The 27,828-nt window shown below is 43.3% G+C and overlaps 2 protein-coding genes across 3 annotated transcripts in view; one reads left to right on the forward strand and one right to left on the reverse strand.

Annotated features, from left to right (window-relative positions):
- Window positions 1–8,618: 8,618 nt before the first annotated feature.
- On the reverse strand, window positions 8,619–10,367 carry IL5 (interleukin 5). The gene is made up of 4 exons (XM_045550755.1): window positions 10,224–10,367; window positions 9,981–10,013; window positions 8,820–8,948; window positions 8,619–8,717 (listed from the first exon to the last, which is right to left on the reverse strand). The coding sequence occupies exons 1-4, from the start codon at window positions 10,365–10,367 to the stop codon at window positions 8,619–8,621; spliced, it is 405 nt and encodes a 134-aa protein (XP_045406711.1).
- Window positions 10,368–22,049: 11,682 nt separating this feature from the next.
- RAD50 (RAD50 double strand break repair protein) overlaps window positions 22,050–27,828 on the forward strand; it is a 72,166-nt gene continuing 66,387 nt past the window's right edge. Inside the window, exons 1-2 of one of the 2 annotated variants that reach the window (XM_045550745.1) lie at window positions 22,050–22,452; window positions 25,684–25,767. In XM_045550745.1, coding sequence (XP_045406701.1) covers window positions 22,324–22,452; window positions 25,684–25,767 — 213 coding nt within the window. In that variant the 5' untranslated portion in view covers window positions 22,050–22,323. The remainder of the gene's footprint in view (window positions 22,453–25,683; window positions 25,768–27,828) is intronic. The other variant, XM_045550743.1, reaches the window with a different exon arrangement.

Consider the following 27,828-nt stretch of genomic DNA (forward strand, 5'->3'; position numbering starts at 1 on the left):
CTGAGTGAAGGTCCCAGCTCCTACCCAGTGGCCCTCTGCACAGAGCTCCCTGTGTCTCTGAGTTTCAGTGACTAGTCCCTCTTCCATTACAGTTCCCATGGTCACTAGCCTCAGAGAGCTTTGTCTTCCCTATGCCCTGTTCTCACTTTTATAATGGTCTCTTTATTAAATCAACTCTCCTTAAATTACCCAGTGTGAGTATTCTAGCTGTTTTTGGCTGGACATGCCCACCCCAAAGTAATATTTTCTTTTCTTTAAAAAATTATTTTTTAAAATTATTTATTTATTTATTTTTTAGGAGACAGAGTCTCACTTTGTCACCCCGGCTGGAGTACAATGGCATGATCATAGCTCACTGTAACCTTGAACTACTGGGTTCAAGTGATCCTCCCACCACAGCCTCTTGGGCTCGTACCTGGTGCTGCAGGCACGTGCCACTGTGCTCAGCTAATTTTTTTTTTTTTTTAGAGACAGAGTCTCGCTATGTTGCCCAGGCTAGTCTTGAACTCCTGGCCTCAAGCTATTCTCCTGCTTCAGCTTCCCAAAGTGCTAGGATTATAGGCATGAGTCACTGTGTCTGACATTTTTTAAAAAGAAAAAATTCGCTTTTTATTGGTCTCTCTCTATCCGCTCAGGATTTCTCAGCCTTGGCACTACTGACATTTTGGATAGGGTAAGTCTTTGCTGTGGAGGCTGCCGTGTGCATTGTGGGGTGTTTGGCAGCCTCCCTGGCCTCCACCCACCACATGCCAGTAGCATCCCCTCCCCCGTCCCTCCTCTCCAATTGTAATAATCAAAAATTGCCAAATGCCCCCGAAGGAGAAAATCACCCTCTGTCGGGAACTACTGTTATATCCACATTGCTGTTACTACATTGACGTCATTATCAAAGTTTGATATCAAGCAGGGTAAGTTTTCCCACTTTGATCTCTTCTTTAGGATTGTGTTGGTTGTTCTTGGACCCTCATTCTTCCACGTACATTTTAGAGTCATTTTAGTATGGAACATGGAAAAGTTGTTGGGATTTTGATAGGAGTTGTATTAAATTTATAGATCAGTTCCAAGTTACAGTATGAAGTCTTCTATCCATAGACACAGTAGGTCTCTATATTTGTCCTTATTAATATCCTTCAGCAAAGTTTTAAAATTTTTTCATATTTTGTTGGATTTATTCTTTGGCACTTTGTATTCTTTTAATTATAATACTTACTTGTAATGATGTCTTCTTTAAAATTACATTTTCTATTTGTTGGTGATACATAACAATGTAATTGATTTTGTATATTGATCCAGTAACTTGCTAAACTCTCTTATTCCTTATAATCATTTGACTGGCTCTACCTTTTTTTGAGTTTTGTCTTTGTCATAGTATATCATCTGCAATTATATATATATATATGAATTTTGTTTCTTCCTTTACAATCCTTATGTTTATTAGTTCTATTTATAGTCTTATTGCAAAGGCCAGGATCTTCAGTCAGTTTTTTAATCAAAATGCAATTAGCAGTATCCAGGGCTACCACTAGTTTATATAAAGCCTCTATGCAAATTAGGAAAAGGAGCCCTTTCCTCAAGACACTTTACTTCTAGCTGGTGTAAAATTGTTGCTCATATTCCAATCTCCAGTATCTGTGATGCAAATGGTGTTTCCTGGGATTATGCAGTGCACACAGAGTGGTCCTACAGGCCTTCTTGCATTATTTCCACTTTTAATGGGATGTTTTGAATGTATTACCAGTGAGTACAGTATTGGCTGCAAGTTTATCAGGTTAAAGAAGTTCTCTTCTATTTTGGCTGTGTGAAAAGTAGTTATCATAAATGGATATTAAATTTCAGTAGGGCTTTTTGTGCATTGATAGCATATGATTCTTCTCTCTAAAGAAAAAAGACAAATGTGGTAAATTACATTAATAGATTTTCTGATGTTGAAGCTTAAATTCCTGCAATAAACCCAATTTAGTTGTTACGTAATATATTTTCATACAAACTGAATTTGGATTGATAACACTTTGTTTACAATGTTCACATCTTAATTTTCTTTTCTTATATTGTCCTCCTCTGATTTTAGTATGATATATGTTAGCTTCACAAACTGAGCTGGGAAATATTCCGTTTAGTTTATTTTCTATAGGAGTTTATATATGTTTGGAATTAAATGTGACTTGGAAGTTTAGAAGGACTCATCTGTAAAACTGGACTTTGTGTGTTCTTTGAGGGAAGAGTGAAAATGACAGTTTCCATGTCTTTAATGGTTATAGATTCATTCAGAGTTCCTGTGTCTTCTCACATCAGTTGTGGACATTTATATCTGCATTGGACACGTATTTGTGTGGCTTCTCAGATTGCCTTTGCTGTCTCCTTTCTGTCTTTGTCAGCACCCCACCTGTACCAAGTTACCCCTTCACTTCCGGGAACAGGTGAAATGTCACATTGCACAGAATGGGCCCTGGCTGGTCACGTGGCTGCCACTGACTGGATGGTGCGTTTGGAAGTGCAGGGAAGTAAGCTCCAGTGGCCTGAACCGTGGCCAGTGGGACACGGGAGAGAAAGGCAGCCTGGCACATAGATTTCCCCCTGCTTTATCCGTCCTCGGCACTGTTGCAAAGTCTGCTTTGTCTTTTCAACCCTCCTGCAGGAAATCCACCTGCCGAGCAGACACACCTGCCGAGAGACTGCCTGTCTCTTCGTGCTGCAGTGTGAAGCTGTGGCCAGTGCAGCGACGTATCAGCCACACTTTAACCCTTGCCTCAGGCTTGGCTTTCGGAGGAGTCCCGGGCTATGTCTGTTGGTATCAGATGTAACCCTTGGACTGGAAAGTTGAAGTTGGATTGTTCACCTCTTTAAAATAACAGGAAACTATTGCTGAGAATAAGTATGTTGGCAATAATCTCGGGCATGCAGTGGCTTTGCAATTTGTTAAATCCCCCACCCCCTCTCTTCACGCATTTGCCCCTTCACAGAACTTTTCCTAAGTTTTTCACTCCGGCTGATGAAGGCCAGGCGGAGAGCAAGGCAATGGGAGCTAATAGGGGATCTATGGGAACCACGTTAATTATAAGGACTGCAGAGTACAATGACTCTTCCGACAGTACTGGAGGCCTTACCAAAAGAGAGTGATAGGCTCAGGGCAATTTAATTCCAACTTAATGTACGCTCTGAGTACTGGAAGACCTCTATGGCAACTTAGCCGCAGAACAGACAGAGCTGAAGGTTAGGCTGAGAGTCTCATCATCTGCAGGTCTCTGTAGAGCTTCAAAGCACAGTATGCCTTTGGCGTTCTTCTGTGTCAAAGTCAGGGCTTTTGTGGGAAAAGGGTGGGACCACGAGACCTGAGATAAGATTTGGGTGGACAAACCTAAGACTATTGAACCCCCACATTCTGCTGAGCCCCCCTTAACTGGCAGAAGGAGCCGTTCACCCCTTGCCAGAGTAGACTAACTTCCCCTTCCCTGGATACAGAATAACTATTCGCTTGAGGCATGTGACATATGTTCTTCACACGATGACATATGTTCTCCCCCCATCCTACCTCCACACCCCTCATTGCCCCCAGACCAGTAATCAGAGTTAGATCTGAGAACATCTGTGTTAATTAGGGACAAATCAGTAGACAGAAACTATGCCAGTTATTTTAATAGAATTGAACCTAAAGGCTTGTCAACCAGGGACTGGAAACCAGGCAGGCATGAAGGGAGCAGTGAGGTACTGAGGAGGCAGCAACTGTGGGGCGCAGCTCCCGCCCCCGTGGCTGGGAAGCAAAGGGGAGAGGTTGGAATGATGAAAACATAGCTTTGGCGGAGGGGCTCGTGGACCTGAGACTCAGACACCTGTGGGAGGAAATGGCTCTGCAGGCACGTGGGGTTCCCACGCGCAGAAAAGAGGTCCTAGGGAGGGGGGACCCACAGCTCTGGCGGGTGCTGGTTGGCCGGTGCTGGGGTCTCGGAGGGGAGTGCGCTATGCTAAGGTTGGTTCTGTGAAGGCTGGAAAAACTGCCCTCTGCAACCAAGTGTAGCCACTAGCATGAACTGCTGCTGCCAGGGCTAATGTTAGGATGAGGGCCGGGCGCGGTGGCTCACGCCTGTAATCCCAGCACTCTGGGAGGCCGAGGCGGGAAGATCGTTCGAGGTCAGGAGTTCGAGACCAGCCTGAGCGAGACCCCATCTCTACTAAAAATAGAAAGAAATTATCTGGACAGCTAAAATTATATACATAGAAAAAAATTAGCCAGGCATGGTGGCACATGCCTGTAGTCCCAGCTACTCGGGAGGCTGAGGCAGGAGGATTGCTCGACCCCAGGAGTTTGAGGTTGCTGTGAGCAAGGCTGACGCCACGGCACTCACTCTAGCCCGGGCAACACAGCGAGACTCTGTCCCAAAAAAAAAAAAAAAAAAAGTTAGGATTAGGAGTAGGATTAGGACTACAAAAGGACAAGAATAGGAAACAAACACAAGGATGAGGACGAAAACAGGAAACAAGAAGTTCCTTTTTCTGCCTCCAGCCTCCCAGTCTAGCAGCCCCCACTGACAGATGCTAACAGAGATTCGGCTGGCAAAGGAGAAATTGGTTCTCAGAATCCCAGCTCTGCATGCTGCAGCGCAGTACTGAGTTTGACGTGAGAGACAACAGCTTCACAGCTGACAAACAATCTTGGCGGGGCAGTGTCAGGTGTGCCGGAGGTCACCCCTCTGTACTGTGGGAATCCAGGACGGAGTGGCTCCTGGGGCTGTTCACCCCCGCGCAGAGGTGGACAGGACTGAAGTCACTGCCGTGGGCCTGCTCGCTGTGACTCAGGATCGAACACTCTCCAGCAGCACCCAGCTGGTCCTGACAGTTTGCTGCAATAGCTCCTGGAAGCCTGGCCCTGGCGGTGTGCACACCTATGAAGTGGAGATGCAGAACTTCCTTCCACAGCGCAGAAGACAGCAGGGGGCTCAGGGAGATAGGAATACTGAAATGGATTCCTTGTGTCTGGCCTGAGAACCACTGTCTTATATTTTTCCTGGAGGGCACGGAGTACCCGCCTTTTCCTAACGCAGCAACGGATGCACTAGTGCGGAGAAGCGGGCACCACTGCAGAGGCTGGCAGTGATGTCCTTTGCAAGCTGGGTCGAAGGTGAGGGATGCTGCCAGTGACATGGACTCCCTGACATCAGCGAGCAAGACAGGCTCCCTGGACCGTCAGGGGCCAGGTTGGGGGCCCTGAACCATTAAAGGCAAGGTGGGCATAATTCCTACACAGTGGCAAGGCCACAGTGGCAATCAGAATGCCCTGACTTTTTTTTTTCTTTTTTTTTTGAGACAGAGTCTCACTCTGTAGCCCAGGCTAGAGTGCCGTGGCATTAGCCTAGCTCACAGCAACCTCAAACTCCTGGGCTTAAGCGATCCTCCTGCCTCAGCCTCCCACGTAGCTGGGACTACAGGCATGCGCCACCATACCTGGCTAATTTTTTCTATATATATTTTTTAGTTGTCCAGATCATTTCTTTCTATTTTTAGTAGAGACGGGGTCTCGCTCTTGCCCAGGCTGGTCTTGAACTCCTGGCCTCAAGTGATCCTCCCCCCTCAGCCTCCCAAAGTGCTAGGATTACAAATGTGAGCCACTGTGGCAGGCCTAAAGTTTCTTTTTAAAACTATTTTTAGTTCATCCTTATTTATAAAGGTAGTTTTCTGGTCTTATTTTGGCTCCTCCCACTGGACCACAACAGTGGCATCAATCAGATAAAGTGAAGATAGACTCTATTGTTGGGATAAACTTTTTTTTTTTTTTTGAGACAGAGTCTTGCTTTGTTGCCCAGGCTAGAGTGAGTGCCGTGGCGTCAGCCTAGCTCACAGCAACCTCAAACTCCTGGGCTTAAGCGATCCTCCTGCCTCAGCCTCCTGAGTAGCTGGGACTACAGGCATGCGCCACCATGCCCGGCTAATTTTTTCTATATATATTTTTAGTTGGCCAGATAATTTCTTTCTATTTTTTTAGTAGAGACGGGGTCTCGCTCTTGCTCAGGCTGGTCTCGAACTCCTGACCTCGAGCGATCCACCCGCCTCGGCCTCCCAGAGCTAGGATTACAGGTGTGAGCCACCACGCCCGGCCGGGATAAACTTTTAAGAGGAAAAGCAAGACTCGTGGAAGCATTCCTCATAACCTGGAGCCTGCCGGGTCCCTCTCCCTGACGCCCCGCGTTCCGGAGCCCCGCAGTGGTCAGGCCTGCGGGAGGGGCTGTCATGTGACTTGGCAGGAACCTCCTCCCTCTGGTCAGGGGCCATCATGATGCTTGTTTCTACAGGGACAGTAGCGTCAGCTGGAGAACGAATCATGGTTTCTGCTTTAAAAGGCCTTGGAACATCTGAGAAGTTCTATTTCGGTTAGTTACAAACAGCCCCGGCTGCTTCTAGCTTCTCTGGGACCAGGCAGATTGGTGAGGTCCGTTAGAGGAGCTTCAGATGTGATATTCCAGTCTCAAATCCACATTAACTATAGTGGATCCTGATAAAGAAGTGGGAAAATGAGCTTTTTGAAGAAAGAATGTAAGTCTACAAGGGTAGGAAATTTTATCTGTTTTATTCACTGATGAATCCTAGTCCCTAAAATAGTCCTGGAACATACTGGAGCTCAGTAAACAATTGCCGAATTGAATTGAGAGTCAGTCTTTCTGCAAGCTGAGTTTCCTGTTTCCTGTCGGACGCTAGAGCAGTCAGCGTGGCGGTGCTGTGCCCATCCATCCTCCTCCCTCGCCGTTCAGCTGCTGACCCCGGGGCTTGGTGTGTGCAAGGCTGGGGCCTGTGCCCTGGTGCAGTCCCGACCACCATGCCTGGTGTGTGCTGGAAGGAACACACGCCTCCGTGCACAAAAGGACTTGCACATCCCTGCCTGGGAATCTGTGTCCGGCTGCTCTGGGCCCTGTCCTGTGCTCGGAAATAGGAGGAGCGATTGCCTCACGCAGCAGTTGAGCCCAAGAACGGCTGCAATCCAGATAATGCCCAGGGTAATGGCACTGGTCTCTAAGGGCCTCCAGTGCCGGCCCACAGCTGTGTCCCACACCCAGAATAGGGCCTGTGACCATAAATATTTGTTGAATGAAAGAATTAATGGGATAGCTGAATATTGTTACTGGGTCTCTCCTCCAGGTCCAGCTCGGTTTTAAAAATATTTTCTGGATCCTTGAGAAGTTTTCTCAAACAGAAGAATCCCCAGTCATGCTACTGATAGTCGTAAGCAGGCAGAGTAGAGTGGTGTTCTGCCGGTGCCGGCTCTGGCCAGGGGAATGCAGGGCAGTGGGCCCCGCCAGGACCCAGCCTGGCTGATAGGATGGCCCTGCCAGCACTTCTCCGCTCCCTTTGTTACGCCTAATGTCAGACGGGGTGAGGAAGGACTCCCTCTGGCCGTGGGCCCTGGCCCAGCCCCGGCCTGGCTGGCCTCTGCAGAGAGGGTTTCTGGCTTCCTCCCTGGACTGGCAGTGGGATTGGTTTGCCAAATTCCTCTCATAGACCGGGAAGAAGCCTAGTTACAGGTACCTGCACTGTTCCCGTCCCAGGGGAAGCCTTACAACTCATTTTAATTCTACAGCCAGTCCTGGAAAGCCCATTCATTTATTTATTTTCTTATTTATTTTAGTTTATTTTTTTGAGACAGGGTCTCACTCTATTGCCTGGGCTAGAGTGCTGTGGCATCAGCCTAGCTCACAGCAACCTCAAACTCCTGGACTCAAGCAATCCTCCTGCCTCAGCCTCCCAAGTAGCTGGGACTACAGGCATGCGCCACCACACCTGGCTACTTTTTTCTATATATTTTTAGTTGTCCAGCTGATTTCTTTCTATTTTTTTTTTTTTTTTTTTTTAGTAGAGATGAGGTCTTGCTCTTGCTCAGGCTGGTCTCCAACTCCTGAGCTCAAACAATCCTCCCGCCTCGGCCTCCCAGAGTGCTGGGATTACAGGCGTGAGACACTGCACCCAGCCTATCCATTCATTTTCTACCATTTACCCTGCACCATCCGAGGCTCTGGGTACACTGTGAGGAGGAAACCAGGTTCAGCTCCTGCCCACGTCCCTGCTCCCCACAGCCCCATTCAGTCCTGCTCGATCACTTCCGCCCTGGGCATGCCTTGCAGCCCTGAGACTTCTCCAGGGAGAAGCAGGTGCTGAGCCAGCAAGAGCTCAGGCCTCAGCACATACCCACACGTGCTGTGCCAATTTCAAGTGTTAAGACAGAGGCCAGCGGCAAATTGAACAATAGAGTAGTCTATTGTTTGTTTTATTGAAACATGACATAATATGAAATAAATATTAATTTACCACATTCTTAATCACTGCATAAATAATATTAAGTTAACAGACATTTTACAGAATGTTAAGTTAAATAAGATAAAGTATACATCAATTTTTCCCGGAGCAAACTGGAGGAAAATACTTCAATGACTCTGATATCTAAAATATATCTCAAATATTTTATGCTTTCTGCTTGTGTGAGGTGGAGAAGCAGCAGTGTGCCTGAAATATGGACTTTGCCTCTGAAGTTTAGATGCACGGAAAATCAAGGCCCCACCCTTCACTGGTTCTCATTTTCGTTGCGATAAAATGTTCTTCTCCTCTTCCAAAATCTTTGGCTACAATAAACCAGCTTAGTCTCAACTATCTATTGTCCACTCGGTGTTTATTACACCAAGAAACTCTTGCAGGTAGTCCAGGAACTGCTTTGCTCTCCGTCTTTCTTCCCCACACTTTTTCTGTAAAAAGAAAGGACAATGGGCATTGTAGGAAACAGTCAATTCCTGTAGAAATCGGCACAGCCAGACAAATATAGTTTCCACTGAATGTTTGCAACTTACTTTTTGGATGTCAATATATTTTTTAATTAAAGACAAGTTTTGGAATAGTTTTTCCACACCATTCTCTTGTCCAGTTTGATTCTTCAGTGTGTCTAGTCCCTGAAAGATTTCTTCAGTACAAAGTTGGTGCTAAATGAGGAAGAGTTTTAAAATTCAAAATATAAATTTTTAAAGCTTTTTAAAATGCAAGTAATCAAAACAAGGTATAAAAATCTTGTCTATTAGTTATTCCACAATGTATACATATTTCAAAATGTCAGGTTGTACATGATAAATATATACATTTTTAAATTTGTCCATTAAAAATAAATTAGAAAAAAATTTTTTGTCTAAAAGTTAGACTTTGTTTTGTAGTGTTTACATGAGTTCCTTTTTCCAAAGAGTTTTTTGTTTGTTCCTTTTCCAGGTGGTACACCACCTCATACTGAGATAAAATTTTCAAAAATCTTAAACATTTTAAAAATTTCAAAAAGTAGATGAAGTTTATAAAATTATTGAGGAGTTCTATAAATGATATAAATTAACTGCTTACCCAGAAATAAAGTGTTTAGGAAGTGTAATACTATGACATTATTCATTGAACTCACATCAGTGTTTCCTTTTACAGTTACAGCTGGTAATTTTGTTCCATGTAGACTAATGAAATTATATATTTTACATTTTAATATGACCAGGACATATTCTAAATGTATACAATACCATTATATAGTCATATCACTTAAATATGTGGACATTATTAATATAGGGCATTTGTTGTATATTTTTATGTCTACCGATCATAATTCTAAAAATATAACTCTAAGTTACTAATACTTTCAGAAAGACATTAGAGTGAGGAAGGCCGAAGACAGTCAGAAATATACGGAGACTAGCAGGCACCTCTCACCCAGTGTGGGATTCTTTCCGGAAAGAATCCCTGACATGAGGCTCTTTGGGATGGAGAACTGACGACATCACTGAAGGGCAAGATCCACTTGTTTAATGGATTCTGCTTATTAAAAAGTCATTCCTAATACTTATAAGTACATACACTCACATCCACCCAAATGAAAACACAGTACAGAAAGGTAAATAGTTCCAATAACAGCTAATGATTTGTAGCTTAAAATATGAAATTTACTTATGCAAGTGATCGTTTTATTATATCATAATTTAACTTACATTTTTATGTACAGGAACAGGAATCCTCAGGCTCTGAAAAGGAAAAGAAATAGAATCATCTTTAAAGCACTCCAGCATTCATAACTTTTACCATAGTGCTTGCTGGTAATGTGGTTATCGCCTGGGCATTACTAGTATACTCAGAATTTTATTATTTATACTGGATCTTTCTACACAGCAAATGGACCGTCACAAATGGCTACCTGCGCATGTTAGGACTGTAGGAACGAAGATGAAGGTTACCTCGTTGCCTGTCAGCAGGGCTCGGTGAGTGGAGAGCAGTGTCAGGGTCTCTTTCACCACCGTGCTCATGGGGCTTTCGACGGGAAGGGTCCAGACGCAGGCGGCTCCGAGCGCCAGCAAGCTCAGCTGCAGGAGCGTTCTCATGGCTCTGAAACGTTCAGCGTTTGCCTTTGGCAAAGCAAGTGCATAGTACAAGATTGCGTCCCCAACCCATTTATTCTCTCTCTCTGAGGAAATGAATAATTTCTAACAATCAGATAGAGAACACCTAATAATGGCAAGTCATGAAACCAAATGTTTCCAGTGCTTTGTATCTTAAAAAAAAATAATAAATTTACTTTTATCTGTTAATAATAAAAATCCCTATTTTCCCCCCTTCAAAAACATTTTCTGTTACAGAAGAAAATCTTTGGGTTGATACAGCATTGCCCTACATTTGCATTTCTTAAAATCAGAAGATTGAATTTCCTCTTAAAAGATATGTGTAAAAAGGAGAAGTGTGATGTAAACCACTAAACCAAATTTTATGCCAAAATACATAAAAATTGGGAATGTTTTTTCTGTTTGACTAAGTTCTACCACGGTTGCAGCTAGGTTGATCTGCTTGAATGAAGCTGGAGAGCCTGGTAGGAAGACAGTGACTAAAACTGAGACTAACTCAGCAGGGTCAGGTTGTGTTCAGCAGGGTCTTTGTTAGGATCTTCTGTTGTCCGTGACCAAAAACCTAACCCAAAGTGGTGGAAGATAAACAGGGAATTTATTGGCTTGTATAACCAAACAGTGCAGAAATGGAGGTTTCTTTCTATTTTGCGTCAGTAACTTTCCCTTGACTTCATTCTTGGGCAGCTCTGCCACTGAGGTCCCAGGACAATGTCAGAATTCCTGGATCTCTGTGTATTCTGTTCATGAGCAGCAGGGAAAAGCAAGCTGTGTTTTTCTGGTTGTTCAATCAAAAGCCCTAGAATTTGCTCTCTTTCTGACAAGTGTCACCCTTGAACTGCTGCCAGGATGCGGGATACGCTGATCGGCTCTCCGTGGAGCTAGGGTGGACCTCATCCCACCTCGACCGCGTAGCTGAGGAATATGGGGCCCTGGGCAGGAGTGAGAGGGACACAGATGCTGGGAAGTCCACCAGTAAAAGTCTGTCACAGACACGACACACGGCATGGCAACACTTTATGTCCCACCAGGGTGGAGGTGTCCTTTCACACCTCGGGTGGACCATGTGTGAGTACATGTAATTAGGGGAATCAGCCTTCATTCCTTGGGATCAGACCTGTGATCCCAGAAGGGAGCAAATGAGGCCCCTTCTAGGCCACACCCTTTCTTCTTCTCTGGCCTGGGCACACGTGGTGGAGGTGGAGGCCATTGTTTTTAATGGAGGGTTTCAGTGAGCACCCAGGGTGGCTCTGTGTTGGCGCCCTGGAAGCCTGGCTTTAGGCCCATCTTGAGCACCTAGGCAAGATGGTACCAAACACACATTGTCACTCGGGACGCTTTTACAGAGCCGGGTGCAGTTCTGTATGAGAGGCAGAGGCGGCTGGGAGGCAGACACGTCTTATTACACACGGAACCCAGCTCTGCGCCGACAGGACCAAAGCAGCGTAGGATTCCACGGGCAGCCTCGTGTCGTGTCTGGTTGTTTTGTTTGTGCTGAAGTGCTGGGCTCCCGGGTAGAGGTGTCTACTTGAGCACTTGAGAAGTGTTTTCCTTGAGACTGCCAGACAGACAGTGGCTCACTTTAGTGAATCTATCAGGAGTGAGGTAGGAATCGCAAATAGGCTTGGATCACGGTCCCCTTAAAACGGTGCTCTCAAAACCGAAGCTGAGTTCTGGCAGGAGCCTCCTCTGCCCAGATGATGTGTGAGTTCTCTCTGGTTCACCCTTGTCGCCTTTCGTCTACACTGAGGACGTGTGGGCTTAGAAGAAGGTTTCAGAGGAATTGCCAAATAACTTGTTATTTTAGCACCTTAAATACACAAGGTTATGAGTGTTTAAATTCCATCATAGCACTGCACAGGCGACCTAGGTGAGATACCACGGTGTTAGCCTTCCCTAAGTAGGAGAAAACTCACCAACCACTCGCTACTTTTAGTGGAGTAATAAATGAGTGAAATGAGCAAGGTGTAACACGACAAAGGTGGTGGGAGCCATGGCAAACCACAGCACGCATGATCTGTCTAAAGGTGGCAGCTGCTGTGACACCCTTGGGCTTATGTTGCCAGATCATCCAGTTCCCAAAGAAGCCTGTGATCCTGATTATCATGTGTGAGCTCCTAACTTTCAAGGGTTGGCAACTGTGCAGTGCACCAGTGTGCAGCCTCTGCTTGACAGCACTGCTGCAGGTTCCCGTTGGAGGGCTGGTTATAAAAAATACTTCTTAATCAAAACTGTATTTTTTAAAACATTTTTTAATTGTGGTAAAATACACATAAAAGTTACTACCCTAGCCATTTTAAGTGTACAGTTCAGTGTTAAGTACACTCATAATGTTGTGCAACAGATCACCACAACGCTTTTCATCTTGCAAAACTGAAACTCTATGCCCATTAAGCACAGTCTCAATTCTCCCCTCCTGCCAGCACCTTCCAACTACCTTTCTACTTTGTCTTTATGAATTTTTTTTTTTTTTTTGAGACAAGGTCTCATTCTGTTGCCCAGGCTGGAGTGCAGTGGCATTATCATAGCTCACTGCAGCCTCCAACTCCTGGGCTCAAGTGATCCTCCTGCCTCAGTCTCCCAAGTAGCGGGGACTAGTAGGTATGTATCCCCACGGCTGGCTAACTTTTGTTACTTTTTGTAGAGATGTGGTCTTGCTAAGTTGTGCAGGCTGGTCTTCAACTCCTGGCTTCAAGCAATTCTCTGGCCTCAGCCTCCCAAAGTGCTAGGATTATAGGTATGAACCACTGTGCCCGGCCTTATCTTTATGAATTTGACTACTGTAGCTACTGGCTTATTTCAGTTTGCATAATGTCTGTCCTTAAGGTTTATCCATGTTGTAGCATGTGTCAGAATTTCCTTCCTGTCTGAGACTGAATAATATTCCGCTGCAGGATATGCCATGTTTTAGTTATCCATTGGTCTCCTGGTGGACACTTGGGTTGCTTCCATCTTTTGCCTATTGTGAAAAGGCTGCTGTGAATATGAGTGTGCAAAATCATATTTCTTATAAAGTTGTCATAGCCATTAACTTTTCCTCTGTAAGTCTGATCACTCCTACCTGACTGCAAACTTTCTCAGAGTAGGGACTGTAAAATAATGTATTTGAAAGAGCTTTATTCGTGTAAAGCTCCAAACAAAAGTTAATGGTTTTAATCTCCTCTGCAAAAGAATTCCAAATAATATGCGTAGATACTTCACCCTAGGAGGCGAAGCTAATCCCCCTTTCCTTAGGGGTGGAATTCACAGAGTAACTTCTTTTAAAAGAGAACAGTATGAAGAGGGAAGAATAACAGGAGTAACTTAACAGTGGAGAAACCCGACGAACACTGCCTCCGCTAGGCAAGCAAGGTCAACAACGATGTCATGTTAATCGCGTGTACCTTTGATATGACGCAATAAGAATGGCACTTTGTCCTTGTCATCTTCCTCCCCTAAACCTGTAACCTCCATCTAACCACGAGAAACACACTATACATACCCAGATGGGAGGACAAAATGCCTGCACGGTGCTCCTTAGGACTGTTCAGCTCAGGAAAAACTAGAGTCTGAGAAATTGTCACAGCCCAGAGGCCTCCAAGAGACATGGTGACGAACTGTGATGTGGCATCTTGGATGAGATCCAGGAACAGAAAAAAGGCAACAGGTGCTAATAAAACTAAGGAAATTCGAAAAAAACCTGGAGTTTAATAATGTGCCAACGTTGGTTCCTTAGTTGTGACAAATGTGCCACAGTGATGTCAACAACAGGGGGAACCGGGGGCAAGGGTCACCAGAACTCTTTGTGATATTCTTGAAAGTTCTCTGTAAAGCTACAATTATTTAAAATAAAAAGTTTATTAAAAAAATGACACTGAGGCCGGGCGCGGTGGCTCACGCCTGTAATCCTAGCCCTCTGGGAGGCCGAGGCGGGTGGATCGCTTGAGGTCAGGAGTTCGAGACCAGCCTGAGCGAGACCCTGTCTCTACTAAAAATAGAAAGAAATTATATGGACAACTAAAAATATATATGGAAAAAATTAGCCGGGCATGGTGGCGCTTGCCTGTAGTCCCAGCTACTCGGGAGGCTGAGGCAGGAGGATCGCTTAAGCCCAGGAGTCTGAGGTTGCTGTGAGCTAGGCTGACGCCACAGCACTCACTCTAGCCCGGGCAACAAAGTGAGACTCTGTCTCAAAAAAAAAAAAAAAAAAAAAATGACACTGAAAGTTGAAAAAAGTTAATGATTGTTTTTACCATTATTATTAATATTAAAAAGATTTTGCTTAGGAGGCTGAGGTGGGAGGAGAGACTGAGCCCAAGAATTCAGGACCAACCTGGGCAAGAGTGTGAGACCTTGTCCCCTTCCCTCCGCAAAAAAGACTTTGTATTCCATGCATGTCATGCACTTGACCTTTTTACTGCACCACTAGACTGTGAGCTCCTTGAGAATAACGTTTTTATTTAATTGATCTCTTGGTCCTCGAGGACTATCCTATTGTAGGCAGTCAATGTTTGTTGAACACGTAACTGAATGAACAAGCGTGCATTTGGTTGTATTCTTTGAACAAATTAATGTCAATACAGCAGGTCCCCAAATAACATTGTTTAGTTCAATGCTGTTTTATTCTATCATTGATGAGAAACAACTGATTCTTGGGGGGACCCCTGTCTGTGTGGAGTCTGCATGTTCTCTTCACGTCTGAGTAGGTTTTCTTCGCGTATATTGGTTTCTTCCCACATCCCAAAGATGTGCACAGTAGGTGAACTGGCATGTCTGCACGGTCCCGGTGTGAGTGCCCGTGGCTGTGCCCAGTGATGGAATGGCGCCCTGTCCAGGCTCGGCGCCCGCCTGGCACCCTGAGCTGCCTGTAGAAGACCCAGCCACTAGAGACCCTGAACTGGAATAACTGGGTAAATAATTATCTTACTTGTTTTTTGTTTGTTAGTGGGGTTTGTGTTTGTTTCATTCTTTGAGACAAGGTCTCACTCTGTCATCCAGGCTGGATGGAGTGGCACAGTCATAGCTCACTGCAGCCCCAAACTCCTGGGCTCCAGCGACCCTCCTGCCTCAGCCTCCCAAGTAGCTGGGACTACAGGCAGGTGTCACCACGCCTGGCTATCTTACTTGTTTTTATGAATCTTTCTTAAATGTATGTATAGCTCACAATTATAACATTAGAAGTGTTTTGGTCTTATTTAGAAGTTTGATGATATTTTTGTGAGAAGAAATACGCTGTAGGAACTTAACTCTCATTTATACCAATTAGCTTGTGGCAAAATTGGTTTAATTATATGCCATTTTACTTAAAGTCGTAGATTCCAAAAACCTATAGACAAAGTTAAGAGAAGATTTGCTGCACTGTGGAAACTCAAGCAGTCTCTTCCCTGAAGCTGGGAGTCTGCAGTAACTGAAGCGTCTTTGGCAGGGCTTCTCGGAGCAAAGTTTAAGATTCAGGTAGAGAGACCAAGCCAATGTGAACTGCCACGAGATTTTTAAAAATCCACATTATTTTAGGGGAATAGAAAGAAATTAGCTACCTGTTTTTTAAATACTTTTTGGTAATTACATAATTTCGAAAAAGGACTTTAATATTGAAAAGTTATATTAGTGGGTAACATTCATCCTTTTGCCTTAAAACATTTATTTCTATGAGTGGGTTACACATTGGCAACATGTTTTTAGAAACTGATAACTGTGGTTTTTACTAACCGTGTAGTCCTTTAAGGTCAAATGGCTTTTCCATGAACTGATTCTAATCAATCAACTGAGCACAATGCCTCACATTTTTTGTGGTGACTAAATGTAAATTGATAGCATCTCTTTCTCTTCTTCACTGTATTCTAACTTCCATCCTTTCAATCCCCAAGCATTTCTTTAATATTATTTTTTAACTGATAAATAACATTATAGGAAAATAAACACAGAACTTGTTTCCCTTGACATAGCAATTATCAGTTTTTTGATATTTTCCACACTTTACTAACGCATAGACAGTTTTACAGAGTTGTACTCAATGAATATATGCGATTTGTATTTTCTTGCTTATTAATATTTCTCTTTCATATATCTACAGTTTTCCTATTTATTATTTTAACAGTTACCTGCTATTAGATGACACTGATGTACACAGTTTACTTCACCATTTCCAAACTTGTAGGCATTAAGGTTGCTTCTAGCATTCCAGAATTTTAAACAATGCTACTAGAAACCTCTCTATATATAAAAAAATATATTTCCTTCTAGAAAGGAACTTGTGTGATTATTTTTATAGTTTTTGTTACATCTTGCCAGATCACCCTCTGAAAATATTCAATGCACCAAAAAGAATTCCTTTGTATTTTCACAGTGCTTTACGATTTGTAAAGCACTTTTTTTTTTTTTTTTTTTTTTTGAGACAGAGTCTCGCTCTGTTGCCCGGGCTAGAGGAAGTGCCGTGGCGTCAGCCTAGCTCACAGCAACCTCAGACTCCTGGGCTTAAGCGATCCTCCTGCCTCAGCCTCCCGAGTAGCTGGGAGTACAGGCACGTGCCACCATGCCTGGCTAATTTTTTCTATATATATTTTTAGCTGTCCATATAATTTCTTTCTATTTTTAGTAGAGACGGGGTCTCGCTCTTGCTCAGGCTGGTCTCGAACTCCTGAGCTCCAACGATCCGCCCGCCTCGGCCTCCCAGAGTGCTGGGATTACAGGCGTGAGCCACCGCACCCGGCCTGTAAAGCACTTTCTAACTTTGTTTAATCCTGACATCAGCACTGAGAGGGAGATTTCTTTCCCTGAAGGTCCACTGGCACTAGGCTTTAGCGGTTTTGCCAATGTAATGCGTGAAGGAACCCTGAGAGGAGGAGTGATGTGTAGGGGGCAGTGGGAATCAAGAGCTTGATTACATACGTTGACTTAAATAACTTATGCTGTTAAGAAATAACATTTAACTTATTTTGCTCCTTATTTCAAGACAATGAGGAACAAAAACACTGAACAGTGATAATGTGGGAAGTGGAAGGGATGATCAGAGTTGGCACATTTTACGGTTCTTGTACTGTTCAGAAGGATGCTAAAGATAGGCCTCAAAACAGGATTGTGAACAATTGAAGAGTACTCACTCACTAAAAGAATAGAAATAGAGTATATGTCTTCCAAACCTGTAGAGTAAAACAAGGGAATAAAGAAAGCTCAATCAATCAAGAAAGCAGGCAAGGAAAAGAAGCAAAGAAAAAGCACAGAAGAAGATAGGAGAAGTCAGTCCAAATTTATCAGGAATCACAGTAATTGAAAACAGATTAGTCTCATCTATTAAAAGGCAAATCCTATAAAATTGCATTAAAATAATCTATCAACTATTTTCAAGAGATACACTGGATGCAAAATGACATTGGAAAGTTTGAAAATCATCGAATAAAAAGATATACAGCAGGTCCTCAAATAACCTCGTTTCATTATATTGTTTATGAGAAAAAAATAAATTCCCAGCTGGGCCACTGTTTGTGTGGAGTTTGCACATTCTCCCTACGTCTGTGTGGATTTTTCCTGGTACTCCAGTGTCCTCCCACATCCCAAGGATGTGCTTGTTAGGTGAATTGCTGTGTCTGTGAGGCACAGTGTGAGTGTGTGTTGATGGCCTGAGACGGAACGATGTCCTGCCCAGGGCTGGGCTCACCCTGCACCCCGAGTTGCCGTCAGAGGCTCTGTCCACCCTCAACCCTAAACTGCAGTAAGAGGGTAAATAATTATCTTGTTTTTAGGAATTGTTCTCAAATGTATACATAGCTCACATTTATTTCAATGTTTAATATTAGAAGTGTTTGGCCTTTATTTAAAAGTTCAGTGTTGTTTTTGTGACCAGAAATATGCCATAGGAACTTAACTCTTGTTTATATCAATTAGCCTATGGTAAAATTGGTTTCCTTATACATTGCTTCCATGAAAGTTACAATTTCCAAGAACTTACCCAGGAGTTAAGTGAGAACTTACTACTGTACTGGACAAATACTAGTCAAAAGAAAGCTCGTGTACCAATATCAATAACAGAAAAAGGCAGAATTTATGTCAGAAAGTATTATAAGAATAAAGATGATGATACCACTGCACTCCAGACTGGGAAACAGAGCAAGACCCTGTCTCAAAAAAAAAAAAAAAAAAAAAAAAAAGAATAAAGAGGTTCATTATTAGGTATAAGATAGTATCTCACAGTAGTTTTTTTATTTCACTAATTTTGGTAGCAGTGAAACCAAACATTTTTCGGAAGTAGTAGTTTACTGAGAAGTGGGGACTTAAGGCTAATTTTCTTTTCTAGCTCTTTTTATTTTACAGATTAATCATTTTGATTGCAAATCTTTTTCCCTTCCAATCTTAGAGCTTATGTTTTAGTTTTATAGTTTCCCACTATTACAAAGTTGAAATTTTTTGTAATGGAATATGACTACCTAGTCATGTCCAGTTTTTTCATTCAACTCACTATTTTTTCTGAAGTATTTTAAAGTAAAGCACAGACAGCATGACACTCTATCACTAATACTTCCAAATACATCTCAAAAAAGGTCATTTTCTTACATAGCAAAATATTATCACATCTAAATGTAATAAAATTATTGATAATTCTTTATCATCTAATTTCTGATCTACATTCAAATTTCCCGATGCGTCACCCAAATTTCCTTCACATTATGTCCAAACCAGCATCCCATGGACCATGCATTACACCTGGGTGATATATACCTCGATCTCTTTAAATTTGCAATAATTTTTTAAAAGTCTTTTAAAATCTTAAACAGTCCTTGCTTTAGTGATACTGACCTCCTGAGAGTCAGGCCAGTGTCTTATACTATGTCCCACCTTCTGGACTTGCCATTTCTACCCTGTGGTGCTGTTAGCTTAATCCTCATAATTCCTGTGAATTGGAAGTTAAATCTAAAGGTGTGATTGGATTCAAGTTAAACTTTTTTTTTCCTTTTTTTTTTAATCTCTTATGATGTTAGGTACTTCATACTGAGATCAGAGATACACAATGTCTTGTCTCAGTCATCGTTAATTTCTTATGTTTGTTTGAGTCATAAAATTCTCTTTTAAAAGTGGGGTAATTACATTTCTGGCCTTTTCTTTTACTGCTTTCAGAAATATCTTGATTTTCGTCCACCCAGAACCTATAGTGGTAAGTAAAATAAGGTGTAGATTAGCTTTTTTCTTCCTACTCATATCCACAGCATTTATTTCAATGCTTTTGGTGGTTACCCAACTGTGTTTGTCAAAACTCATGGAACTGTGCCCTGGAAAAAGGTTAATTTTGCTGTATGTAAATTAGAGTTCAATAAACCCAACTTTAAAAAAATGGTCTTTTCCTGGCAAGTGATGCTGTTGCCAAAAAAGAAAAAAATAGACATTTCTTCAAAGAAGATATACCAATGGCCAATAAGCACTCAGTAATTATTGAAATGCAAATCAAAACTACACTGAGATACCTCCTCATTAGGATAGCTACTATCAAAAAAACAAAATAACAAGTGTTGGCAAGCATGTGGAGAAATTGGAACCCTTGTGTACTGCTGGTGGGAATGTAAAATGGTGTAGCCACTGTGGAAAACAGTATGGTGGTGCCTCAAAAAATTAAAAATAGAATTACCATATGATCCAACAATTCCATTTCTGGGTATATATCCCAAATAATTGAAAACAGGGTCCCCAAGAGATATTTTTACACCCATTACACAGTGGCATTATTCATAATAGCTAAAATGTGGAAGCAACTGAAGTGTCCATTGCCAGATGAATGAATAAGCAAAATGTGGTGTATAAAATGGAATCTTATTCAGCCTCTAAAAGGACCGAAATTCTGACATATGCTGTAACATAGATGAACCTTGAGGACATTATACTAAGTGAAATAATCCAGTCACAAAAAGACAAATACTGTATGAGTCCACTAATATACCTAGTCAAAAATCCCAGAGACAGAAGGTAGAATGTTGGTTACCAAGGCCTGGAAGGTGGGTGGGTGGGGAAATGGGAAGTTATTTAATGATTACAGAGTTTCAGTTTGGCAAAATGAGAAGATTTGTAGGGATAGAAGATGGTGATGGATGCACAACAATGTGAATATACTTAATGCCACTGAACTGTACACTTAAAAATAGTTAAGATGGTAAATTTTGTTACGTGTATTTTATAACAATTTTAAAAATTGGAAAAAAAGGTCTTTAATCGTTTCCCATTGGTTAATTACATTTGGTTTGTCAAATAAGACATTACTAATATAATTACAATCTGTTTTGTCCTTTAGTGATTTAATTAAATTTTTTTTTAGACACAGGGTCTCCTTCTGTCCCCCAGGCTGGAGTGCAGTGGCAGAATCTGACAGAATCACAGATCACTGCAGCCTGGAACTCCTGGGCTCCAGGGATCCTCCCGCCTCAGGCTCCAGAATAGCTGAGATTAAAGACACAGGCAACCACGCTGCCGGGCTACTTTTTTTATTTTTATTTTTGTAGAGATAGAGTCTCACTATGTTGTCCAGGCTGGTCTCAAACTCCTGGCCTCAAGGGATCCTCCTGCCTGGGCCTCCCGAAGTGCTGCCATTACAGGCATAAGCCACCGCCCCAGGTCTCCATTGGTAATTTTAAGTACCTGTTGTAATAACTGAAGTTTTCATGGTTTTTTGTTTTTTTTTTACCTGATACAGCCAGAGACTATTTCATTTCCCCACTTGTATCCTTTGACACATTGTTTTAGTTTATGTATTAGGTGTTGTAAATTACATTCTTGGGATTGTATGATTGAAGAAATATTTAGTACGTGTTTCCATCTCAGGCAGAGGCAAATTATACCACTACGGTAATCCAAAGTTTTTGTTTGATTTTAACGTCTATTGTTTCTGTAAGTTTTATAAATTTTCGTATAGATCCTTGTATATGATATCCCTCCATTAAGTTTGTTTCCAAGAAAACAAGATTCTCACTTTTGAGAAAGGTGATTTCTCTTTCCTTATTTTAAAGGTATCTATCTATTCCTATCCTGGGGCGGCTCTGATCCTAATAGATTTCGTTTACATTCTTCATATTTGCAGAACGCTTTTAGTTTCCTAACAGCGTGTGGTTTTTGGTCTACAACAGCAGTTTCCAAACTTTTGGTCTTAGTCTTAAAACACCCTTTACACTCTTAACAATTACCGAGGACCTCAAAGAGCGTTTATGTGAGTTCTAACTATCAGTATGTACTCAACTACAAATTGAGATTTTTTTTTTTCTAACTACATGAATCTACAAGACACATTCCATTAGTCACCACTGCGATGGCGTCACACGTTGAGATCACTGGAACACACTGCGCGTGCGTCAGGGAGAGGAAGCCGTTTTGATATTAACCCCCGTGCCGGGTCTCCGCCGCCCCTCTGCCCCCAGCCCGTTCGGGAGTCGCAGACTCGGGCGCTCAGACGCGCCGTCCGCCGCAAGTCCCCGCCCTGCCCGGCCCCGGCACGGACCGGAAGTCCGCGGCCGCCCGCAACAGCGCGCAGCCCGGAAGCTCCGCGGTGCGGCACCCGGAAGCCGGAGCTGCCCCACCCGGAAGCCGGAGCTGCGTGCGCACCGCGGGCCTCCAGCTTCCCAGCGTGCCCCGGGCGTGGAGCGAGGACGCACGCGGGTTGTAAGGGCCCACGTGACCCGCGGGGCCGCGGAGGCGGGAAGCCGTGAGTGCGCGCCGTCTGCTCGGCTCGGGCTCTGCGGCGTTCAGGCCCCCGCCCCCGCTCTCGCCGGCCGGCCGGGAAGGAAGCGGGCTGGGATTCCAGCCGGAGCCCCCGCCCCTCGCTCTCGCGGCTCGGACCCTGCGGCCTCCGGTAGCCGAGTCCCCGCCCGGAGCCTCCGGGCGCTGGATCCGCGGGTCCCCGCGTCGGCGCTCGGCCTGCGTCGGCCTCACTGTTAAACCTTGCTGGGCCCCGGGCTCCAGGTCCCCGGTGTTGAGACTCGAAACGTTTGCAAACATGTCCCGGATTGAAAAGATGAGCATTCTGGGCGTGCGGAGTTTTGGAATAGAGGACAAAGATAAGCAAATTATCACTTTCTTCAGCCCCCTCACAATTTTGGTTGGACCCAATGGGGCGGGGAAGACGGTAAGTCCTGAGGAGCCACCTGCAGCTTACGGGGTCGCCACGTTTCACGAAGCCCGAGAATAAAGTGTCCGGGGCCTTGCGAGCTCTCTTGAGGAAGGGAAGTGTCCCCACGGCGGTGCTCGCGGCGGCCCAGGAAGTGCCTCGGGGCGTGGCCTGCGGGTCGCGGCGACCCGCCAGTCAGGGGTCCGGCCTGTCCTGCGGGCGAGGTTCGCGCGGGAGCCCCACGCCGGGCTGCGGCCGCGCCCCGGGGCGCTCGGGGCCCGCAGGAAGCCCCTCGGTCCGCGTTGTGTCTCCGGCGCGGTCCGCCTGCCCTCGGGCACGGCGTCCGCCCCCGGTAGTTGTCCCCCACGGAAATTCCTTAAAACGTTATGTCACACGCGGTGAATATGTGACTAAGAAGAGTCCGTGAGTGTGCTGTCTAAACGTCATGAGTGGCAAATGCATGGCTCAACTTTAAGATGAAACAGATGTCGTGGGGCTTGAACTGGAAAACTATTTTTTCGTTAGGATGCTCTTACCCGGTGAAAAATTGGAGCACAACTTATTTGCTGTGGTTTTTTTTTAGAAAGCCCTGGGAATCTTCAGAAATTTGCATGGAAAGCATAGCTAAGAGAGTTCTAGTCAGGAATTGTGGCTTGGGAGGAAGCAAGGCAGTATCAGTGTGGCAGGAAGGATTTGTGAAGAGTGTAGAAAGGTAAGGTTGGGAGGTGAATGCCAGACTTGTCTGCTTTTATTTGTTTATGTAAAAATGTTATTTATGGAATGTCTGGTGTGGATCTAGCACAGTGCTAAGTGTGCTCCTGGAAGGGGTGCTGGCACTGTACGGTGTTGATGAGAACTGGCTGCCTGAATACAAATTTTTTTTACTTCATCACTTATTAACAATGGCAAGTGACCTAACTGCTCTGTGCCTTTTTCTTCTCACTCATGTAGGTTATTAAGTATGAAATGTCTGATTTCTGTAAGTACTAAGTTTGACAGTTGATATCTCTGACATTTCCCCCTGACACTTCTCATTTTTTTTGTGAACATACATCCTCAGTCTTTCAAACACATGGTTTGGCTTGTGATTATCTTTCAAATTTTTTTTAGAGCAATTTGTGTGAAACCATGGGCAAGTAGAAAATTGGTGTTATTTTTGAATATGAGTTCCGTCGTGGAACCGATGCAACGCAGGCAGCTTGAAATATCAATGAAGTGTTTGGGAAGGATGTGGCTAATGAATGCACAGTACGTCAATGGTTTGAGAAGTTCCATTCTGGTGATTTTAATCTTGAGAGTGAGCCACGTGGGCAACATGAGACTAAGGTGGATAACGACGAGCCGAAAGCTGTAGTGGAAGCGAATCCATCTCAGTGTACATGTGAATTCGCAGCAAGGTTTGGCATTACTATTCCAGCAATGTTGGACCATTTGAAACAAATGGGCAAGGTAAAGAAGCTGGATAGATGAGTTCCACGTGAACTAAGCGAGCTTCAGAAGAGAAATTGTCTCGAAGTTTGCCTTTCTTTGCTGTCACAACATAAAGGTGAACCATTTCTATACTGTATTGTTACGTGTGATGAAAAATGGGTTTCTTTTTGATAATAGCAAGCATTTGGCACGATAGTTGGATAAAAATGAAGTTCTGAAACACTGTCCAAAACTGAGTATTCATCAGAAAAAGCTAATCGTGTCTGTTTGATGGTCTAGGGCTGGTATTATCCACTACAGCTTCTTGAAACCTGGTCTGTCAATTACAGCAGGTGTGTACTACAACCAGTTGGATGAAGTGATGAGGATGATTGCAAATTAAGCAGCTGAGATTGGTCAATAGAGATGATTGCAAATTAAGCAGCTGAGATTGGTCAATAGAGATAGGCCAGTCCTCTGCTGGTCAAACTACAGCAGCTGGACTTGGAAACCCTCTATCTTCCACCATATTCACCAGACCTTTCACCAACTGACTACCACTTCCAGGCTTTGGGCCACTTCTTGCAAGGAAAAGTACTCAGTTCTCAACAAGCTGTAGAAAACGACTTTGGAGATTTCGTCATGAATGGCTCTCCAGGCTTCTTTGCTGGTGGCATACACAAGCTACCATTAAGATGGCAAAACTGTGTTGATAGTTTAGGAGCACACTTTGATTAATTCCCTGCTTCTTGTTTGAGATTTAATGAACTATACTTTTGATTCAAAATCAGACATTTCGTACTTAATGACCTAAGACAGTGGGGATAAATATAGTTTCTATAGGCCAGGTGTGTTGGCTTCACGCCTGTAATCCAGGTGCTTTGCAAGGCCAAGGCAAGGAGGATCACTTGAGGCCAGGAGTTTGAGACCAGCCTAGGCAACGTAGCAAAACCTCTGTCTCTACAAAAATTTTTTAAAAATTAGCTAGGCATGGGGGCACTTGCCTGCAGCTACTTGGGAGGCTGAGGCAGGGGGATCACTTGAGCCCAAGAATTCGAGATTACAGTGAGCTCTGATTGTGCTGCTGCACTCCAGCCTGACAGTGACAGAGAAGACACTGTCTCTAAAAGAAAAAAAAAGTTTCTATAGCCTAGAGTTAATATGAAAGTTAAATGGTTAATGTATGTCAAAGTGTTTGGTACAATACTTGACACATAGGAAGCTGTATGTAACTGTTAGCCATTGTTACTAAGTTAATTTAAAGGATTTTAATTGAAAATAGAGAATTATTTTTTCCAAATCTTTATTTTAGGACATCTTCTTAATTATATAGCTTTTCTGTGAACTTACAGCCATGATTCTTTTTTTTTTTTTGAGACAGAGTCTCACTTTGTTGCCCGGGCTAGAGTGAGTGCCGTGGCATCAGCCTAGCTCACAGCAACCTCAAACTCCTGGGCTTAAGCGATTCTACTGCCTCAGCCTCCCAAGTAGCTGGGACTACAGGCATGTGCCACCATGCCCAGCTAATTTTTTCTATATATATTTTTAGGTGTCCAGATAATTTTTATTTCTATTTTTAGTAGAGACGGGGTCTCGCTCAGGCTGGTCTCGAACACCCGCCTCGGCCTCCCAGAGTGCTAGAATTACAGGCATGAGCCACCTCGCCCGGCCAGCAATGATTCTTTAAACAATCAAATCTTTATTATAGGTTTTATAATGCCAAATCACATCTGATTGTATCTTTTGTAGTTTCCATGATATTTCTATAATGAATTAATATTTTGTATATACTTCTGCAGTTCTCTTATAACTAAATAATATGCTTTTCTATTTGTTTAGACCATCATTGAATGTTTAAAGTATATTTGTACTGGAGATTTCCCTCCTGGAACCAAAGGAAATACATTTGTTCATGATCCCAAGGTAATGGTGCTAGTAAAATTTTATATTTTTAAGATAAAATTTTTATAATCTTAAAAGCGATAATAGCTTATTGTAGAAAACCTGGCAGTGGAAATGTATAAAGAGAGATGAAAGTCAGCCATGCATAGTCTTAGTGCCCAGTGATAATCATTGTTGACATCTTCATATATTTTTATTCTCCTTTGAATACTGTTTTGCATAGCTAAGGTCATACTCTAATCTTGTTTTCTGGGGTTTTTCCCCCACTACTTAACGTTATCGTAAAGTCCTATGTCATTAACAAATGATAGTAAATTCTTAATCTGTTGCTTAGTATGTGAGTGCTGCTTTTAATCTTTATGTTGTTTTGCATGTCTGAAATATTTTCTACTTAAAAGACATAATGTTTTATGAACATTTTGATAGTTAGATAATATTCTTAAATTCAGATTACTTTTAGTTTTTCAATGAAATGTACCATGATAGAGCTGAGCAAGGTGGCACATGCCCATAGTCTCAGCTACCCTGGAGGCTGAGGTGGGAGGATCGTATGAGCCCAGGAGTTCAAGGCCAGCCTGGGCAACATGGCAATACCCAGTCTCTTGGGAGAAAAAAAAGTACCATGATAAAAATCCTTGTGTATAAATCTTTGTTTGAATTATGGTGTTTATATTATTAGTGTTTGTCAAGGACATAGTATTTGGCCTATAGGTTTTTGTTTTTGCAATATATATGAAATGAATATATATATAGGCCAGGCATGGTGGCTCATGCCTGTAATCCTAGGACTCTAGGAGGCTGAGGCGGAAGGATTGCTTGAGGTCAGGAGTTCAAGACCAGCCTGAACAAGAGCAAGACCCTGTCTCTACTAAAAAATAGAAAAAAAAAATTAGTTGGGCAACTAAAAATAGAAAAAATTAGCTGTGCATGGTGGCGTGGTCCTGTAGTCCCAGCTACTTGGGAGGCTGAGGCAGGAGGATCGCTTGAGCCCAGGAGTTTGAGGTTGCTGTGAGCTAGGCTGACGCCACGGCACTCTAGCCCAGGCAACAGAGCAAGACTCTGTCTCAAAAAAAAAAAAAAATACAATGACTGTTTCACACCTCTCTCCTTAAACCTACAATCTGTTTTCCTCACTCGTCGATCTTGCCTTGTACTTTATTGAGAAATAGGAATCAAATGTAAATTCCCTCATATTCCAATCAAAAAAATCTACCAAACTACCCTACATATGTGCCCATACTGTTTTCTCTCATCGAGTATGGGCAAATTATTTATTTTATCTAAACATCAACCAATCCCTTGGAAACTAGATCTCATCGATCCCTCTTGTCAACTCAAGGATTTTGCTGTTTGGTTGTTCCTGCCCTTTCCTGCATCAGCAGGTTCCCCTTTGCAGGGTCGGTCACATCAGCTGTGGGCATGCTCTGATGGCTCTAGTCTTCAAATAAAACACTCCCTTCATTCCAGTCGCTTTCTAGGTATTACTCTGTGTCTGTTGCAGTGTATAGCAAAATTCACAAGATTTGTCTGTGCTCATTGTCTTCACTTCATCACCTCCGATTTTCTCCTCAGTCTGCTCCATTCAGATTTTCTTCTTATTTTTTTCCACTAAATGTGCTCTTATGACATCACCAGTAATCTCTATGTTGCCAGGTAGAGCGGTCAGTTTCTAATTCCACTTAGTATCTCATCAGATTTGATACCATTGGTTATTCCTTTTTTAAAAGCATTTCCCTCTTGGCTTTCATGACACCATAATCTCATGGTTTCCTCCTTATCCGCTGGCCATACCTTAGTCTTTGCTAGGTCTCCCTTTGTCTTGATTTCCAAATGCCAGTGTGCCACAGGGGTCAGTCTTCTTTTTTTTTTTTTTGAGACAGAGTGTCGCTTTGTTGCCCTGGCTAGAGTGAGTGCCGTGGTGTCAGCCTAGCTCACAGCAACCTCAAACTCCTGGGCTTAAGCGATCCTCCTGCCTCAGCCTCCCGAGTAGCTGGGACTACAGGCATGCGCCACCATGCCCGGCTAATTTTTTTTTTTTCTATATATATTTTAGTTGGCCAGATAATTTCTTTCTATTTTTAG

This window comes from Lemur catta, chromosome 5 (genome assembly GCF_020740605.2).
Source record: "Lemur catta isolate mLemCat1 chromosome 5, mLemCat1.pri, whole genome shotgun sequence".
Lineage (NCBI taxonomy): Eukaryota > Metazoa > Chordata > Mammalia > Primates > Lemuridae > Lemur > Lemur catta.

Bases quoted from the DNA above. Each gene is read 5' to 3' on its own strand.
- IL5 (XM_045550755.1), bottom strand. From the start codon at position 10,367: ATGAGAACGCTCCTGCAGCTGAGCTTGCTGGCGCTCGGAGCCGCCTGC. The intron at 10,014-10,223 runs GTAACCTTCATC...TTTCCTTTTCAG, and splicing joins CCCTGCTGACAGGCAACGAG to AGCCTGAGGATTCCTGTTCC. The intron at 8,949-9,980 runs GTAAGTTAAATT...TTCCTCATTTAG, and splicing joins CTGTTCCTGTACATAAAAAT to CACCAACTTTGTACTGAAGA.